The 20316-nt window shown below is 41.6% G+C and overlaps 1 protein-coding gene and 1 long non-coding RNA gene across 2 annotated transcripts in view; both read left to right on the top strand.

The window, feature by feature from the left end:
* LOC108798552 (connector enhancer of kinase suppressor of ras 1-like) overlaps nt 1-20316 on the top strand; it is a gene marked incomplete at its 5' end in the record, with an annotated part of 33378 nt that overhangs the window by 1220 nt on the left and 11842 nt on the right. Inside the window, 11 exons of the mRNA XM_018570306.1 lie at nt 1208-1267; nt 4077-4145; nt 7267-7491; nt 9734-9897; nt 10880-10983; nt 11710-11807; nt 16397-16427; nt 18675-18841; nt 19068-19147; nt 19240-19311; nt 20103-20176. Of these exons, the coding sequence (XP_018425808.1) occupies nt 1208-1267; nt 4077-4145; nt 7267-7491; nt 9734-9897; nt 10880-10983; nt 11710-11807; nt 16397-16427; nt 18675-18841; nt 19068-19147; nt 19240-19311; nt 20103-20176 (1144 nt within the window). The remainder of the gene's footprint in view (nt 1-1207; nt 1268-4076; nt 4146-7266; nt 7492-9733; nt 9898-10879; nt 10984-11709; nt 11808-16396; nt 16428-18674; nt 18842-19067; nt 19148-19239; nt 19312-20102; nt 20177-20316) is intronic.
* Nucleotides 7775-10945, top strand: LOC108798553. The gene is made up of 3 exons (XR_001941959.1): nt 7775-7872; nt 10743-10795; nt 10880-10945. It is a non-coding gene; the product is annotated as an uncharacterized LOC108798553 (long non-coding RNA).

The following is a 20316-nucleotide window of genomic DNA, read 5'->3' as shown; positions in this document are numbered from 1 at the left end:
TTTTTTTTTTTTTTTTTTTTTTTTTTTAAATCATGGCCACAATAAATATCTACAAACCGCTATACATTTCTTTTTAATTCTGTTTCTTAGGTACCTGCTATAGACAAAATGTCTTATCTTGGTTTTATTGAAAACATTGTTGGGCTTTTAACCTCTTTTGTGTAAAGCTGCCCACACACCTTACAATTTATCTGCAGATTTTCTGCGGTCTGATGGTAAAGGTGCAACAGATTCCTCCATCTACACTTAACTGTGTGGATGGAGTAATCACCACCCGGGCCAATCTGTTGCACTTTTTCCATCTGACCACAGAAAATCTGCAGATAATTGTAAGGTGTGTGGGCAGCTTTAGTCTTCCTTTTTATATTTCTTTTTTCTTGTCATAATAACCTGTTTATCTGTAGTAGTTTTAGTAGGAAGTATTTTCTTAGTGATTTCTATAAAGTTATCAGTGATCCAGGTAATGGGATATCAAGTGGTAGTAAATCAAGCACAAATAGACTTGCTGATTATTCTTGACAATGTTTCACCTCTCGTCCAGTGCCTTCTTCATTTCATCTGATAGAAGGGAATTCCCTGGCATTTAAACCTTGATGGATACTGTAATGTCATTTAGAATATAGATATCATGTAGTTTTCAGGTTTCTATCTGGCTCATCCTCTGTGTGCTTGTTTACCATCTACCTTAGTGAAATTGCTCTTGGATATTAACTAGTCACAGAGTAATGAATTGGATTTGAATGTTAAATGCTTTTTAGTCAGTGAAATGGACAAGTGTGAGCAAGCCTTATATCTTGGTGTTATGTAATTAGAAGGGTGAAACTGCAGGGCGTATGGCTGAACACCACCTACTTTAAGCACAAGATAGATTGAAGGAGGCTTGAAGGAAGTGAAGAAGTGAGCCTTGAATACGTTCAAGGGAGCAATACCATGTCACTGATTCAGATATGTCAATGGCACCTTGGTCAGAAGCCACATATTCAAGATAGAAGCGTTCACGGAACATGTCAACTCTGTGAACAATACTACAAGTTTATATAAGAAATTTTTGACAATGTGTAAGACATTGCACTGGCATTGTTTAGTCTGTAATGTGCACCAAAGTAGTGGTAGCTAACAAAAAACTAATGGCAACCAAAATGTAAATTAAATAAAATTACATTTGAATATTTGGTATTTTAAATTTTTTAATTTTTTATGCCTTTAGGGTCTTGAAATAAAATCCACTTCTTCAGGACAGCATTTTGTTGGCCAAACAACACCAGAGGTGAGTCTTAATCACTTAGTACCAACTGTAAACTCATGAATGGAAATGGTTATTGATAACCGTGGTAGAGCTAATTGCTTGGTTAATGCTCGTTTTATAACTAAAATGGCACCTTCTGTTGCCAAAAACTGTATAACATTGGATCTGCCTCTTGTTTACACAGTACTCCCATGCTGATGCAAATTGACTACTGTACATGTTCAGCCAGAGCAGAGCCAACAGTGTGTCCCTAGCAGCACACAGATTAAAGTAGATGTAAACCCAGAATAATTTTAGTTTTCTAAAGCACAGTCCATCTGTTGCTTTTTTTTTTTTTTCCCTTTCATTAAATACTTCTTGTTTTTACCTTTTTTCATAATTTGTTGCCTCTCAGTGCTGCTGATCTCCTACAGCCACGTCCTCTATACATACATGCACTTCAGTGATGGCATATAACATGGTGGGTTTACAGATGGTGACAACAGTGCATTATCCCTCCACACTGTGTGCTGAAATCACCACTTGTAGTTTCCTTCAAAAGCCTATGTTACAGGGTGACAACCCTGAAAACAGCTGGGAGACGGGGACAAAGTAGTGTCACTGCTTAACAAAAAGTTCCTGACCATCATAGCAGAATCACCAGGTATTTTATTAATGAAAACTGCAGGTTTAAAAATATGGACTTGTAATAATATGTATAATGTCCTTTTGATTTACAGTATATGGTATGTATATTTACAATGAAGTGATTAGACAGGACTTCATGTCTACAGAAAAAAAGAATTGGCAAGCAAGCCCTGAGAGCACTCAAAACAAGTATTACCCCTTAGCGTCATTTATAGACCTCATGTGACAAAATCTTAGCATCTGTGTTGCCAGTTGGGTCCATCTAAAGCAGTGATTGTGGTAGGAGTTTGTTCTTCTTCTTTTCATTTAGATTTCATAGAATATAGTGGAATGGAAGAAACATGCGCAGCAGGTGGTGTGACATTTTAAGGTAGAGGAAGCAGAGATCTATGGTCAGGAGATCTTTCTATATTTAATGGATAAAAAACAATTGTGTGGGTTGAGACACCTGATCTGCTTTCTTTATTCCTCAGGTAGTTATGCGTGGGTAAACAGAGGCATAACCAGAAGATATGGGCCTTCTTGCTAAATAATCTATCCATGCAAAGATTTGGATGTTTTGCCCTCTGTGTATTTTATTAAGGCAGTAAAAAGAATGGAGGGTGTAAAAAGTGCAGTTACCCAAGGCAACAAGTCAGATTTTATTTTTTTGCAGTTGGATAAGATGAGAAATCATTATTGATTTTTATTTGATTTTGGTTACTGCACTTTGCACGTGATCTTAGGCCTTTGCTCTAATTCACAGAATGAGCCAGTGTAGAGTAATACCTCAGATGTAGGACATTCACTATTCATGTGCATTTTTCATTTTCAAATTTGTAAACTTATACTAAAGGCGCACAGAGGGACTATCCTACACATGATACCATGCTGTGGTAATAGAAATGCCAATTACATAGATTCAGGAAACACAAAGAATGGTGAGTACATTAAGCAAGAAAGGGATGGTGTGGCTTTAATGAGTTATTGTTACCAAATGTTTAGCATTTGGGGTTTGCAGCTGGGTTCCCAGGTACAGACCAGGAAAAAAGCTGTTTTGCTTCTTAGACCTGTAATCTCCATTCAGCTCTTTGTTTATAGGCAGTGGTTCACTAAACCCTCTACTCTACTGCTGAGTGAGCCAGTAGTTTGTTGTGTTTGCTATAAAGTGGTCACTCTGGAGATATATGAAGCTCTTCTGTTACCTCAGTTCAAAAGCCACAGACTGTAACCACTTATGTACAGTAACCACTCAATTCTGATAAATTACCACTTAATTCACCATCTGGTATGTCTCGCGAACACAAAGTTAGGTCCCCGAACAGCACCGATTATTAAAAGAGATTTATTAATGTACTCCTGTAACCCAAACTCAGCATATAATGGGCTACTGCCCACTATATGCTGACAATGCAGAGGCAAGGACTGGGAAGGATTCTGACAATATTGTCGGAATCCACCCCTCTGCCTGATTGATAGATGGCTTAGCCTCTCTAGAGCGAGAGCTAGCGGTGTCTGAATCCCTGCAGTCAGAAGCTGCAAGCTTGAGCGATCAGCGGTTTGTGAACTCTCAGTTCTTGAGCTATAGAGCTGGCATGTGACAGCTGCTGTGTCACATGACGGCGACTCTAACTTTTGGGACGGCAGCTCTAACATTTTACTCTACCAATAGTCCTCCTTTACGGAGACCCTCCTTCCAGACCATTCATTTCAACAACAGTCTTCCTACAATGTGGATTTAACACATTATAGTCATGTTAAATACCTGTAAAAGCCTCCCTTGTGTAGACATCCAAAAGCCATGAGACTGCTGCTAAAATAATCCCCTTTGTTCCTCCCCTGGCTGCTACATAAAAAGTTTGTAGCAAGATGAAGGAAGGGGTGGGTTTGCTGGGCCAGCACACTGAGTAATTAGGCTCTTCCAAAAGAGGAGAGGGCTGTGCTAGGGAATTGAGTTTTTCTTGAAGTAGCCAAACTAGTTCTAGCTAGTTCATAAAAAATGGTTACTAGAAAGGAAAATAGTTTATGTTCTTTTTACCTGCAATTTTTTAGTTGTTGATAGGGTCTCTCTCTTTAGCATGATTTTGCTTTATGGTGCTGTATGGCTTGTTTCCATTTCGATTGCAGTTGGAGTTGTCCTCTGTGGTGCTTTCTTTTTTGTTCCTCCATGTTGTAAAACTGTCTTTTCATATTTAACTTGTCACTTTCTCCTTTTTTTGTTCAGTCTCCAGCCAGACAGTGTGAACACATTCTTCCAGGAGATGAGATTATTAAAGTGAATGATCAAGTTGTGGTAAGTTAAATAACTAGCGTCTCCTAAATTCAGTTGTAAACGACCCTTGACATGCTACCCCCAATCGAGGTCCCCACCACCAATCTCCCCCACGAGGGCTACTCCCGTTGCACCCACGATTACCACTAATGGATCACGGTGGTCTTCTACCCACAGTTCTGACCCACATGGTTATGGGGTCTGTTAATTGTTGTTTATATGGCACATATTTGAGGCGCAACAATCCGGCGGAAGGTAGCCATATGGTATAGATTTAGTTATTCAGTTTCACTTCATGGAAGTACTTTGCTTGACATGTCTGGATTTCAGTCTGCGCACTGATATGTAGTCTTTGCGGCATAACAATGTTTGATTGTACTGTAATATTTTATTTTTATTATATGTAATAAAAATTTGACATGCTTAAAAAAAATAAAAAATTCAGTTGTAAACAGAACTGGTGGATGGAACAGTTTTGTGTAATGTCCAAAAAGCTAATTTGAAGAGGGAAACTCTGACTCTACCAAGCACTTCACTCTTATAAATTCAGCATATTAATATCTTATGCAGAAGTTTTAAAATTGTTTATTATTTATAGGGCCTCTGCACTTCTAATTTGTGGCCTTGCCATTTGTTCTCTCACCTGCACCCGTGGTATTCACCAAGGTGCTGGCCATCTTGTGCTCTTTTGGCTTCCCTATTATGGGATACTTATTCAACCTCCAACAACAGTCCGCAAAGGGTCTGTAGGACAACATATTCCTGACTGTCCAGACATTACAGAGTTTCAGGTGGATCCTGAGCCTTCAGAAATTTTTGCAGAAACCGATTTATAGCTTGGACTATCTGGATCTGGTCTTGGGCGCATCTCAGGCCAGATGGTTCTTTCTCCAGGGGTAGCTTCAGACTCTCCAGTATCGGGTTTAAACTTTTCAGTCCACAAACTGTCTGACCAATCAGCATTTGCATAAGAGTCTTAGGGCTGATAGTAGCCTCCTTCAAGGCAGTTCCCTTTTGCCCAATTTCACTCCATATCTCTGCACAGTAATATTCATTGTGGGACAAATAGGTCCTGGTGGCTCAGGAATCTGGCTTAGGCTTTGGAGACCTTTCATAATGTCTTTTGTAAGATTCTCATGACTGATAACTGCCTGTCTGGCTTTTGGGGGGGGTGGGGTGGGGGCTTCCTGGGTACCTTGTCGGCTCAGCGGACTGTTGGAGAGACATCTGATTCAGACAATGCTACATCAACCACTAGGGAGGGAACCAGAAGGCTCTCTACAGCAAGAGGTAGAGCTGGTCCTGTCCTGTGGAGAACACGAAGTTCCAGCTATGTCGGCTATGTAGAATCCAGGCATACACACTGGGGGCAGATTTCTTCAAGTGGCAGTGTCTGAACAAGGGAGAGTAGTTTCTACACCTGGAGGAGTGTCAGGACCTGCATCACATGTGGAGGAAGGCCAGATGTGGACCTCATAGCCTCTGGGTTTAAAAACAAATTGGGACAAGTTTGTATCAGGTGGAGGCATCCAATGGGAGAAGCAGTAGATTCTTTCGTGGCTCCTTGGACTCTTCCTCGTCCGCTCTGAAAGTTCAAGAGGGAGAGCATTCAGGTGATTCTCATTGTTCCAGATTGGCCCAGGGAGATTTGGTTTGCTGACCCGGTAAGACTTGCAGCAGATGAACTGTGGGCAGTGCCAGACCATCTGGATCTACTATCCAATTTTCCATTCTGGGTCTCTTGGTCGCTGGTATAATGGCATGGTTGTTTGAGCTCAGGTTCTAAGGGATAGAGGTGTCTCTGAATCTGTGATTTGTTGTGCTTATTTCACTAATGCTGAGGCTTTCACCCCAGGTGTTTCTCAGCCGGATAAATTCTCATCTTCCTGCCTTTGGGTCTGGGCCAGCCTTTGGCTCTTGGCACTATGAAAGGTGAAGTTTCTGCTCTTTCCATTCTGCTTCGTAGACCATTGGCCTCTTGTTTTTTTTAATTAAACATTTGTGCAGGGGTCTCCCATGGCTCCCCCTTCCATTACCGTGTGACTCCTTTAAATCTGAATTTGGTTCTCTCTGTATTTCAAAAGCCATTGTTTGAACCCATTAGACCCTATTCTCTCTTTTCTCACCCACAAGGTTGCTGCTTTTTGTAGCTATCTCTGAGAGGCAAGTGTCTGAACTGGTTGCCTTATGTGGCAAATAATTATTTAGTCTTGCATAGGGACAAAGTGGTGTTGAGGCTCAGGACTTCGTTCTTGCCTATGCTAGTGTCTGCCTTTCACCTTAGCCAGAGCATTGTTCTCCCCTTCCTTTGTCTGGCTCCAGTTCATGGAAAGGAAATTTCTCTGGATGTGGTTAAGTTTGTGTGAGTCCTTCGCTTTGCCACAGCTTCTTTTAGCTAGATCAGTTGTCATTTTGGACACCATCTCTAAGTGGCAATGACAGACCATTGTTCAAGCTTATGGTTGGAAAGATCGGGTCTCCAGCTTCCCTGTTAAGTCTTATTCCACTAGACCTGTGAATGCCTCTTGGGCTTTTGGCATCAGGCAACTGTTTCCCAGATTTGCAAGGCTGTCACCAGGTCTTCTGTTGACGACAGGTTTTTCTAAGTTCTACCATGTGGACGTTTCTAGCTCACCTGATGCCAGCTTTGGGCATAATGTCTTTCAAGCAGCTCTGTTATTTATGTATGGCCTGTACTGCTTTGGGATTCTCAAAAGTTTAAGACTTCCTGTGTCACTCAATAGACGAGAAAGAAAGCTTTTGTACTTGCCGCAAAATCGCTTACTTTGAGTTCCACCTCTGCGTTTATAATTTTCTTGGTTTTGCTTTGATACAAACTGAGCCCAGGTGGTAGTAGGACAGAGTTATACCCTGGACTTGCCTACAGTTTTTTTATTTTCCAGTCCTGTAGGCAGCAGTATAACCGGAAAGTTTAACACCTTTGTCCCTTAACCGATTCCAAGAAAAGGACTTTACAGTACAAAAATCAGATTTTTATGAATGGTGTTCTCAGTATCTTTGACACATACATAATATGTATTTTTTGTAATCCATTGATAACTTTGACAACACTAAAAATTGTAATAAAATGGCTCTTTTTGACCTGATTTTGTGATTTAATAATCTTCATATATTCACCTAGGTTGGCTGGACTCAAAAAAATCTTGTGTGTAAACTCCAGGAGAAAACAAATTGTATGACTCTTATTTTAAAGAAAGTTTCAGTCTCCCCCAAATCTCTTGTGGCTCCAGAGAAAAGAAAAACACATGAAACAAGCTCATCATCGTTGAGTGACCGTTCCACTTCTTCACATGCAAGTCATGTTCCTGCTTCGCCTAATGAGCGTGTACCTGACCTCTTATTGAACGTAAATAATGTACCAGTATCACCATCAAAACACAAAAACCTTTTGACGACACACAGTGCACCGGCTTTCCAAGCAGAGAAGAAATTAATGCACATAAAATCAGGTAGTGACGCTCCACAAAGTCAGGAACAAGCTTCTTCAACTGAAAACTTTTCAGGAGCGAGTCAGAATTGTCCTAGTAAGGTTACTTCCCAGGGGCATCGCACTTGGGCCTGTTCTGGTGCTTCATCAAAGCCCCATGCGTCAGATATTTTTATTTCTGTTCCTCCAACCTCCTCTGAACTACCTGTCCAACCAGAGATGTCTTTTTCAAAAATATATGCAAAAACACTTGCTCCATTGGCACAGTATTCCTCAGAAGAGGAGTCAAAGAATGTAAAGGTTAGTAATTGTATGTCTTTATTTTCTCTTTGCATGTTTCAATCAAGCCTGAGATATCCCTGCATTTTTTTGTTGCCCTGCGATAGCTGTATTGCAGGGGCGCCCACTATTTTTCATCTGGAGATCTACTTTTCAAATGACAAGCTCATTGAGATCTACCAACGAAAAAACACCTGCATTCAGGGGCGGGAGGGGGCATGGGCTGCGCAGGCAGGCCCCTCGCCCACAGTGCGATCGCCTGCATTAGTGCCTGTGTTCCAGTCCAGTGCGATCCGCAAAAATGCTGCAAGCACTATTTTTGCAGATCGCACTGGACCGGAATGCAGGCACTAATGTGCCTGCGTTCCGAGTGCGGGCGATCGCACTGTGGGCGATGCTATTGACTTCAATACAGCTCCACACCCCCTCCCGCACCGGAACGCAGGGAGTCGGCCTGCTTACATTCCAGTGCATTCCAGTACATTACAGGTCCCGGCGTCCTGTCCTCCCGTGGTGCTCGTGTGGCCGACGTTGCACATGGGGTGTCCTGCACCTTTCCATCTGCAGCGTCTGACACATTCAGCCGGCAGCCGCACGAGCACCACGGGAGCATAGCCGTAGCCAGCTCCTTTTGCGCCTGAGGCAAGGAAAAAAAACTAAGTTTTTTCAATTTATTTTTTACTATTTTTTATTTTATTTTCATTATTTATGTTTATTTATTTTAAATTTTCATAATTTGTTTATTTTTTTTACTCTTGGGGGGGCTTCGGGGAAATATTAGGGGTCTAAAAAGCCCCCTGATATTTCCCTTTTAAAATAGAAAAAGAAATTGAGGACACAAAGTCCTCAATCTCTTTTTCTGCAGTCTCTATTCTAAATGAATGGAAAGCACAGAGGCTTCCCATTCATTAAGAAAATATTTTACTATCAAGCTGTTTCTGAATAGGGAGGAGCCTCTGTACAGAGTGCTTCTCCCCATTGAGAAACTTATGAATGAACAGGAGGTGATATAAATCACCTCCTGTTCATTCATTTATAACGGGGGACACATAGTACTATGTGTCCCCAGTTATTTACAAACACTGGAGTGATCAGCCGATCACTCCAGTGTTTGTCCTACACAGAGGATTGGTACATACTAGTGACATAGTGCCGCTCCTTCACGCACAGGGGGGCTGCAACTTCTCTGGATCCCCCTGCTCTCCCAGGCAGAGGCAGCGGGGGATACAACGAGCCGGGGAAGGCGGGGGGGGCGGAGCCGCTGTGACAGAACGGACGAGCAGTGAGGGGAGAGAGAGGCGCCGGCTGTCAGATCCTGGCCGAGCGTCTCTCTCTCTCTCCTCACTGCTCTGCATTAGTTAGTGACAGCGGCTCCGTCCTCCGCCCTCCCCCGCCGCCGGTTCCTTCACTTCTTCTCGGATCCCCGCTGGGGAGAGCAGCGGGGATCCAGAGAAGCGGCGGGAGGAGAGGACATGGCGATCTACCAGTGGGATCGACTGGTAGATCGCGATCGACCTTATGGGCACCCCTGCTGTATTGGCTTTACTTCGTAGGATTGAATATATTCTGCCACGGTAATGATTTTTTAAATCATGTAAAGATGGCCATACACTATGTTTTTGCAAGAAAAATGACAATGTTGGTAGAAATTGTCATTAACCTTACAACGTTTTGGGTTATGTTTGCATTTTTAGTGCAAGCTTTAGAGATGCACTCTCTAAGCAGAACTAACACACTTTAATTGTACAATTTTTTGTTTTGAAGTTTGTTAACGTTGAACAATAGCCTAACTTCTGAAAATTGCTGGCAGGAAGGCTTTTTTTTCAGAAGATTCTGTGTGTGTCTCTGTTAGTGCTTATTCCCCACCATCCAATGTGTTCAGGGCAAGGTTCCACGCCATGAATGTCCTGGATGGCGTAAACAAAGGTTCTGGGATGGGAGGGGGCATGTCAATGGCATTGCAGACAGGCCTTCCACCCGCAGTGTGATCACCCGCTTCGGAATGCGTGGTACCGCAGTGCCCTGCATTCCACTGTGGTGTGATCGGTAAAAATAGTAAACGCATTGGATAGTGTGAACAAGCCCTCAAACTTCTCATCTGCCTGTCAGCTCCTCTTCTCCTAAATGAACATTTCTCAGTGTAGCTTAGTGCAGTGATGAATTAACTCCCGGTGCGCATGTGCAGTAGTTACATAATCCTGGGCTGCCCAAGATGGCCAAAGATGCCAATCCCTTAAGACTGGGTGAAGAGATCAGTGGTGGCAAGGGAGTTTGCGAACATTGCATCGCTGGAGGGGATGCAATTCCAGTGAATTCCAGTGAACTTTAGTGTCAGAACCTTTGTATATCAAGACTAGTTTGACCTGGTGAGGAATATCGAAAGCTTGTGAACTAAAATGAGCAGTTAATACCAATAAGAAAACATCTGATTATATGGTATCGAATTCTTTAACCACTCCTGTTCTTCCACCTTGTTCTGTACATGGCAGACTTTACTTGAGATCTCTTGAGGTAGTTTTGGGGAGAGCAAAGTTTTTTTGGGGAGAGCAACATTATATATTCACTTCTTCATGGAGCTGGATGAAAATTCATACAGCTTAATGCAGATGTCATTCTCCCGATACAGCGTATCATACATGCATCTACAATCGGCACTGGGTCCTGCAATTCTATATGTCCATGTTTGGTTATCCTTGCAACTTTGTTTTCTCATTCCATGTCTGCTATAGCCCTTCAAGGGCTCCAGACCCCAAACTTGGCTTAACGTTCCTAAGGCAAATCTGATTTATTTTACAAGTGCAGCCCTGGTTATTTAAATCATTAACAGTGCTGGTATATCATATTTACGGTATGAACAAATCTAGTAATTGGTCGTTTTTTTTCCCTCCTAGCATACCTCACGCCAGAGAAGTGGGTCAGATTCTACGTCAGCACCTGTGAACAGGTACATTAAGAAACTTGACCCGTGGCTGTTGTGTTAATAGACTTCTTCACACTCAAGGCTTTTACCGATTTTTCTATTTTGTAGCCTGCTTGAACCTCCTTCTGCCAACATGAGGCCCGCAATATCTGACAGTAGTTTATCAAAGAAAACAGATGCTGTAGTTTCTCAACAGAGCACGAGACTAGAAGGTGAGAAGTTAAATTATTATTTATTTTTAAAATAAACTTTATTAGGTTATATAAAAAATAGACATTACAGACAAAGACCAGCAAAACAAACCAGATAAACAGGAGGATCACCCCTTCTGGACCCAGACAGTGAGAAGTAAAATCTTGTATGGGAAAAATGTAATCTGGAAATTAATATAGCCTTACTGTGTATATATTTTTGCATGTTTAGATGTGTGCGGACAAGTGTTTGTCCAAATTATTTGATATACAGTCTATTATTTTACAGGCTAGTCTTTGCATAGTCTGTTTTTGGAGGACCTGACCTAAAAGGAAAAGGTGTAGTTTGCCAAAAAAAACAGGTGGGGTTTATTTTTCAAACTTGGATTTGAAAAGTTGGGGTGTTCCATGATATAAAAATAAGTTTATTTTGTTCATCATAACAGTATTGTCAGTGCAAATTGTGGTAGGTTATGGGCCTTGTTGGTAGTGCTTTACAAACTGTATTTCTTTGTAGTACCAGGATGATGAATCCACCCAAAAATTTTCCTGAGTGCAATGAGTTTATGCGCTTGGGCATGAACTGCTCAATGCAACCCCACAGGATGCATTAAAAGGAGCAGAGTCCGCAGTTATGATCTGCACTTGAGTTGCAATTGTTATGTACATTTCTTTTCAGCTGAGAGATGAGCCTTTCAAATTTCCCTGAATGACTGGAACAGAATTGCACATATTCTCTTTTTTTAGCTTCCTCCCACAATTCAAAGGAGAGATCAAAGAGCCCCAAAACTGAGAGAAAGCTGCAAACTTCAGACCCTGACAAGCACTCCCATTTTCATAAACAGGTAATTTTGAATAGTCATACATAATGAATTGCATAGTAGATTGTATTATTTGCTTTAAATAACAGTGCATGCATCCATTCAATAGGCCCATTCAACAACTTGAGTTTCTAGTTAGACTTTTTTTCCTTTCTGTAAAGTTCAGTTCCTATACAGTTACTCATGATATGAAATGTATTGGCTAAACTACCCTTGTGTTTAAAACCTTTGTTTGTACCGTGCATTCAGAAAGTAATGAGACCCCCTTCATGTTGCAGCCTGATACTACAGTTGTTTAAAAAACATTTTTCTCTCCTTTAATCTATACTGTACCCCATAATGACAAAGTGAAAACAGAATCTTAGAAATGTCTATGAACTTATTAAAAAGAAAAAACTGAAATATCACATGTACTTAAGTATTCAGAGCCTTTACTCAGTATTTTGCTGAAGCACCTTTGGCAGCAATTACAGCCTCTTTGGGGTATGACGCAACAAGCTTTACACACCTGGATTGGGTGATTTTCTGCCATTCTTCTTTGCAAATCGTCTCAAGCACAGTCAGTTTGGATGGGGATCGTCAGCGAAAAACCATTTTCAGGTCTCTCCAGAGATGTTCAATAGGGTTCAAGTACATATCTTTTGGTCCTGCCCGCTGATCAGGGAGTTCTGGGAAAAGGTGGCTGATATCTGCAAAAGATTGACTGGCATTGGTCTAGGGTCCGACCCGGCTGAATACTTACTGCACCTGGCTCCTATGCCATTACGGCGATACAAGAAGTCTCTGAGTACAGTTACTAAATGCGGCAAAGGTATGCATCCCGCTGTACTGGAAGCGCACTTCGGCCCCCGATCTCACTGTGGCTGTCGAGGATTGGGGATATTTATAGAATGGAGGATCTCTTGGCCTCTGCTAAGCACAGGGTTTTCCAATTTAACCGTACCTGGTACTACTGGATGGAATTCACTGCGACCCGATATTACTTAGCCTTAATGGGAGAGGAATAGTGTAAAGTCCAGTTGAGTCTCGCAACGGCAACTGACCCGGTGGGGGCGGAGATGTATGAACGCACTTACTCAGGATAAACCACTGACTGAGAGTCAACGGCCAGGAATCCAGACTGAGTAAAGGGTTGGTTTGCTGTCTGATTCGGCACAATAAATAGATGTATCTCTTGCAGCTGTCTTTCTACCTTCCGGCTCCTTCCTTCCCCTCCCCCTTCTCTTTCTTCTCTATCCCCTGACCCAGTGCTACAAGGTATGCGGATACAATTGTGTGCTCTTATTAATCCAGGTTGACATTAGCCAGCTTGCATAGAGTTATCTAAGAGTGCTAAAATACGGGATTGTAGAATACACACTCATACACTCAGATCTATACTACCGCTGCCTGTTTCGAGCTATATTTTGATGTATTTTCTATACACGTTTATTTTTCTATTGTATTGACAAAATATATAAATAATTTAAACGGAAAAAAAATAGGGTTCAAATCAGGGCTCTGGCTGGGCCACTCTAGGACATACACAAAGTTGTCCCTAAGCCATTCCTGTGTTGTCTTGGCTGTGTGCTTAGGATCATTGTCATGTTGGAAGGTGAACCTTCGGCCCAGTCTGAGGTCCTGAGCGCTGTGGAACAGGTTTTCATTGAGAATATCTCTGTACCTTGCTTGATGCTGCCACCACTATGCTTCACTGTTGGGATGATGTTGGGCAGGTGATGAACGGTGCCTGGTTTCCTCCAGACATAACATTTAGAATTGAGGCCAAACAGTTGAATCTTGGTATCATCAGACCAGAGAATCTTGTTCCTCACAGTCTGAGTCCTTCAGGTGCTTTTTTGCCAACTTCAAGCAGGCTTTCATGTGTTTTGCACTGAGGAGAGGCTTCCATCTAGCCACTCTGCCATAAAGGCCAGATCGGTGTAGGGTGCAGTGATGATTATCCTTCTGGAACTTTGTCCCATCTCCACACAGGATCTCTGGAGCTCAGTCAGAGTGACCATCGGGTTCTTGGTCACCTCTCTTACTAAGGCCCTTCTCCACCTGATTGCCCAGTTTGGCCGGGCGACCAGCTCTTGGAAGAGTCCTGGTCTTCCATTTGAGAATTATGGAGGTCACTGTGCTCTTGGGAACCTTCTAGTGCAGTAGGCTTCCCCAGATCTGTGCTTGCAATAATCCTATCTCTGAGTTCTGCAGGCGGTTCCTCTTTGCCCTCATGCCTTTGCTCTGATACAGTATGCATTGTCAGCGGTGAGGCCTTCTATAGAGAGGTGTGTGCCTTTCCAAATCATGTCCAATCAATTTAATTTACCACAAGTGGACTTCAATCAAGGTGTAGAAACAACAATCAAGAGAAATGGGAGGCACCTGAGCTAAATTTCAAGTGTTGTTGCAAAGGGTCTGAATACTAAGGGCTTGTTTACACCAAATGCGGACCAGATCTGCATGCGTTTCTGCACATGCGGTGTGTTTTGCCATGTTTTTGATGCGTTCTGGGCCGTTTTTGTAAAACATGCTCTGGAACTGAATGCTGCGGTGTGAACTAGAGCACAAAATAACATTGGCATACATTGGACGCAGTTTTGATCCGTTCTGTGACTGCTCTGCTCCTGGAACGCACTTGGTGTGAACTAGCCCTCACGCCAATGTGATATTTCAGTTTTTTTTTATTTTTAATAAATTCAGACATTTCTAAAATTCTGTTTTTCACGTTGTCATTATGGGGTGCTGAGTGTAGATTAATGAGGGGGAAAAAAAGAATTTAAACAACTGTAGTATCATGCTGCAACATAACAAAATTGAAAAAAAGTGAAGGAGGTCTGAATACTTCCTGAATGCACTGTGTGCATCTACGCTACACTGTGTGGCTGGAGGAACCTCCCACTGGGCCAAGCTTCAGTATCTTGCTAGTCAGCCCCGCTGGCTCTCAAAATACCTGAACAATGCCTGCATCCAATCAAATTGTTCAGGTATGTTGACAGCCAGCGGTGCCGACTAGCAAGATACTGAAGCTTGGCCCATTGGGAGGTTCCTCCAGCCACACAGTTTAGCGTAGATGGAGGAATCTGTTGCACTTTTTCCATCTGACAATAGAAAATCTGCAGATAATCTATAGGTGTATGGCCAGCTTTAGTCTTTTCAGGCATATTTTCATTTATTTGTACCTGCTGATCCTATCATTAACATGCTTCCTGTCCAAGGGTGACAACACTCGCTTAGTGTACTGTATCTGTGGAAGAGCAGCATTGCCACCCTAGGCCGCTGCCCTGATTTGGATTACATACATCTCCTTCTCTCCATTACATAGAGAGGCATTGTTTTGTTTTTCATAGAAGATAGCTGGGAGCAAATAATATTGTTTGAGATATCAGTTCAGTGCACAGGAAGTTACAAATACAATAGATTTTGCCCCGGATCAACAGGTATTTTTCTGTACTTGCAGAAAAAGCCTGAAAAAGAAAACGCAGCCACCATTCCTAAAGACTGGTGCGCTGCAATATATTAGATTTTTTTGTTTAGCTCGCGTTTTTACGAAAATAGAAACTATAATAGTTTTGGGTCTGCTTCATTTTAAATATTTTACTTACGTTTTCAACTTTTTCTGCTAATGTTTATAGAACATATATTTGTTTTATAAATGAAACATTTATTTAAAGATTGCTCCTATAAATGATTTTGCATAGCATTGTGTGTTTTCTTTTAGAGTAGCGCCTTCTTTTGAGACTCTTTTTGATTTTAAAACTGTGTATGGAGCCATAGAGAACAAAAAAAATGGAGGGGCCGAGTCACTCCTCTGACTCTTGCAGCTGTGTGTGTGTGTGTGTGTGTGTGTAAGTTCACCCTTCAACTTTTTTTTGACAGAAAAGATAAAAGCAGAACTTCTAACTAGACAAAAAAATGGGTGTGTCTGTTTTACTGCATGCTTCTGCAGCAGCTGGCTGACCATTCCTCTTATCTCTTGCACTGAAATGTGTATAGAACCCCCTATGTCACAACTACAATGCATGACATAGGTTAAAAAAGACAGATATCCATTTTTTTAAGCAATAACCTAGCTTGTTACCAGTTAGCCTGGTAATAGTAAATATTATTATGCATTATTTAGTGTGTGTGCTCTGAACTTGGTAATAATCAGGCTTATTCTGAGCCTAATGAAGGGGACCCTGCGCGGTCCTGAAAGTGCTTGCATTTGGATGGCATGTTGTCATTAAATGGACTAATTTCACTTAACCATTGGAGTGCTGGTGACATCCTTGAATTCAATGTATACTTCACGGAGCCATCTGTGGTCACTACAAGCACCCACCTGGACTCCACAGCTTAAACTACAAACTGTGCATGGCAACCATTTAGCTTCTCTCTTTCATTTTCAGATCTTAACTGAACAGAGAAGCTGTTTGGTTGCCATGGTCAACTGCTCCAGATTTTGTCTGCTCCAGTTTGGATAAATTCCCCTCTGTGTCTTTACAAATGTTTTATTTGTTTGTGCTATGTTTGAATTGCTCTTCATGTGTACGTGTGTTGTAATGTCCTCAGTTCTATCCTATTGTCAAGTTTGATTGTGCATGGTGTCTTTACAAATGTTTATTGATTTTCTTACTACTGTATTTCAGACTCCAGGCCAACCTCCCCGAAATCAAAGAGGTACAGTGACTGTCAGTTTTGCTGGTCATATACCATATTTTTCTACAGTCTGTCATTTTATTGGACTAGTCTAAATTCTTATGATCTGCAACATCTTGTTAAATAAAGACAAATTGAAACCAAGAGACAGCAGATACCCTTTGATTGTTGATCCTCTTGTTACCTGATGATCAGCTACTTGAGATGGCAAATGGTGGCATGAAAGGACTTTGGTGATGTTCTATCCTTAGAAACCTAGGGCTTTCAAAAAGATGAGCTACAATAAAGCTTGAGGCAGGTTTAGCCTCCTTTAAAGAGCTTCTAAATGAGAGGTTATTTGGCATAAGGCCACCAAGTAAGAGTGTTTCCCCTTTCTCTGTGAGAAAACACCTATTTTTAGGTTTAGCTAATGACACAGGAAGCATGGAAGCCATAGGGTCAAGATCATTTTCTGAAAGATGTCAACCAATGTACCATATACACTATATTGCCAAAACTATTGGGGCGCCTGCCTTTACACGCATATGAACTTTAATGGCATCCCAGTATTAGTCCATAGGGTTCAATATTGAGTTGGCCCAACCTTTGCCGCTATAACAGCTTCAACTCTTCTGGGAAGGCTGTCCACAAGGTTTAGGATTGTGTCTATGGGAATGTTTGACCATTCTTCCAGAAGCGCATTTGTAAGGTCCGGTACTGATGTTGGACGAGAAGGCCTGGTTCCCAGTCTCTGCTCTAATTCATCCCAAAGGTGTTCTATCGGGTTGAGGTCAGGACTCTGTGCAGGCCAGTCAGGTTCCTCCACCCCAAACTTCCTCATCCATGTCTTTATGGACCTTGCTTTGTGCACTGGTGCGCAGTCATGTTGGAACAGGAAAGGGCCATCCCCAAACTGTTCCCACAAAGTTGGGAGAATGAAATTGTCCAAAATGTCTTGGTATGCTGATGCCTTAAGAGTTCCCTTCACTGGAACTAAGGGACCAAGCCCAACCCCTGATAAACAACCCCACACCAAAGTCCTCCCTCCACCAAACTTTACACTTGCCACAATGCAGTCAGGCAAGTACCGTTCTTCTGGCAACTGCCAAACCCAGACACATGCATCGGATTACCAGACAGAAGCGTGATTTGTCACGCCAGAGAACACGTCTCCACTTCTCTAGAGTCCAGTGGCGGTGTGCTTTACACCACTGCATCCCATGCTTTGCATTGCACTTGGTGATGTAAGGGTTGGATGCAGCTGCTCGGCCATTGAAACCCATTTCATGAAGCTCTCTACGCACTGTTGTTGTGCCAATCTGAAGTCCACACGAAGTTTGGAGGTCTATAGCTATTGACTCTGCAGACAGTTGGTGACTTCTGCGCACTGTGCGCTTCAGCATGTGCTGACCCCGCTCTGTCATTTTATATGGCCTACCACTTCATGGCTGAGTTGCTGTTGTTCCCAGTTGCTTCCACTTTGTTATAATACCACTAACAGTTGACCATGGAATATTTAATAGCAAGGAAATTTCACGGAACACCTGAATCCAATAATTTGGAGGGGTGTCCCAATACTTTTGGCAATATAGTGTATAAAGCTGCCCATACACTGCTCGATTCTCGTACGAGATTCGCGGGAAATCCCGCGATCGTACGAGAATCGAGCAGTGTGAACGAAGACGTGCGACCGTTTCTACTGTACGGTCGCACGTCTTTTGTCGAACCTGCATGCTCGAAAACCCGCAGAGAATCGTACGATTGTCAGCGGGTTTCTAGCCTGCTCGTTCGATAGCTGTGGAACGGGCCGGTGTGCGCACGCGCACACTGCCCGTTCTGCATTGCGGGCTTTCGATGATCGCAAGTACGATCTGCCCGTCCAAGGTGGGCAGATCGTACGAGCTTTCAATAAGCATACGACCATCGCAAGACAAAAGTCTTGCGATGGTCGTAAGGTGTATAGGCACCTTAAGTCATAAGATTTTTCATTTAAACATCACCACTACATTATCTGTAAGTCTGTACTTTTCTTTTCCCACTGCAGTTCCTAATGGAAGGTGTAGTGGTTTATGGAAAAAATTACTTCATGAATAATGGATTCATAAACATGTAACATAAATGAGAATAGTTTTTTGTTATTTAGGTCCTACATCCTGCACCTATTCTGACACACTTTTTTTTTTTTCTTCCCGTTTTAAAAATAAGAGAAATCCCTGTGTAAAGGATCGCATGCATAACTTTTTAAACTGTAGTTTTTTTTCCTCCTAACACTTCATCTCTTTGCTGTAGTAACTAAGCTAAGCCGCAGGCGAGTGTCTTGTCGGGACTTAGGAAATCCAGATTGTGATGGCTGGCTGTGGAAGAGGAAAGAAAATGTCAGTTTCATGTCCCAGAAATGGAAACACTGCTACTGTGTTCTAAAGAAAGATAAATTGTATTGGTACAACGGACCTCAGGTAGGCGTGTCCCAGAGTCTTGTTTTTTAAAGGTCAGCAATGGCATCCTACATATTTTCTCTTATGACAGGTTTTCTTTAACCTATCCCTAACTCTTAAAACTTATCATTTTATACCTTCTGTGTTTTTATATTCTCCAGAATTGTTTTTTTTTCTACTGTATATTTATTTCTTAATAGCCGATTTCTCCTTTTTGTCTTTCTTTCCCACAATAAACACAATCTAGGATGAGAAAGCTGAGGGAATGTTAAATCTTTCTGCATATTATTTAGAGCGCCCATTGGATTCAAAGTACAAAAAGAAATAGTAAGTGAACGCAGCTGCTGAACTAGATGTGATCAGGTGAGCAAGGTAACTGTCACTGTATATACTCATCTTTTCTTCTTGTGTCTTTTCAGTGAATTTCAGCTTACTCAACAGACGTTCAAGCCATTTGTGTTTGCTGCAGATAATCTGACAGATATGAACAAGTGAGTGGATCAGACTGTTTTTCTCACCTGCTACTTCTGACTCTGCTTATGTTAATGAAAGAGCATGCACATATTGTAGTGTTTTTGCATTTAGTGGAGTTAGACTAGAAGCAAAGCTTTGCTGTGTGTGTGTGTGTGTATATATGTATATATGTGTATAAAAGTTAAATAAAAATTAAACATGCAAACACATAAAAAACAATAAAGTTAAATAAACTAACATTAAAAATAGAAATATTTTTTTTGGTGTGTTCTTTTAAATAAAAGGTTGGTTATTTTATTGGCTTAGAGTTTTACAATTCACATTATTTTAAATCTAAAACTAATTAAAATGTCTAATACATTTTTTTTTTTTTTTAAATATATAAAAGGTGGGAAAAGTTTCGGCCTGACAAATTTTGCTGCAGGAGGTGCGTTGCAGTGCCATTCATTTCAATGGATCCCAAATGCACCTCCGCAGTGTGATTGCCCGCACTGGAACGCGCTGTACTGCAATGCCCTGCGTTCGAGTGCAGCGCGATTTCAAAACGTGTATACCATTTAATTCTGAAGTAAACTTTGTCTGTAATGCTGCATTTCTGTATTTTTATTTTAAGGGTATTTTTTTTTTTAATCCGATTTATTCAAATAATCTAACTTAATAATCGGCTAACTAATCGATTATGAAAATAATCGTTGGCTGCACCCCTATAATTTTCTTCAGTTTATTAATTAATACAATTATTATAGCACGGTATGAGAGGAAGAGTACCGCTTTATATTATAGTTACTTTCTTATATTTTTTTTATAGGTGGGTGAACTGTCTGGTTAAAACACTGCAGAAATATAAAACGCAAGCAAACTCCAGTCATTCACGAGAAGAAGGTATGTAGGGCAACAATGGTGAAATGATGGGCATTCCTAGGTGGAGGAAGTGGAAGAAGGAGATTTATTTAATGTTTTGAGGCCCCATGCTGTCTTGTTATCCATTTATACTTGTGTGATATAAAAGCTCATCTGTGCCC

This window comes from Nanorana parkeri, unplaced genomic scaffold (genome assembly GCF_000935625.1).
Source record: "Nanorana parkeri isolate BGI_ZX_2015 unplaced genomic scaffold, ASM93562v1 scaffold1502, whole genome shotgun sequence".
Classification (NCBI taxonomy): domain Eukaryota; kingdom Metazoa; phylum Chordata; class Amphibia; order Anura; family Dicroglossidae; genus Nanorana; species Nanorana parkeri.
This window is presented reverse-complemented; position numbering and strand designations above follow the sequence as displayed.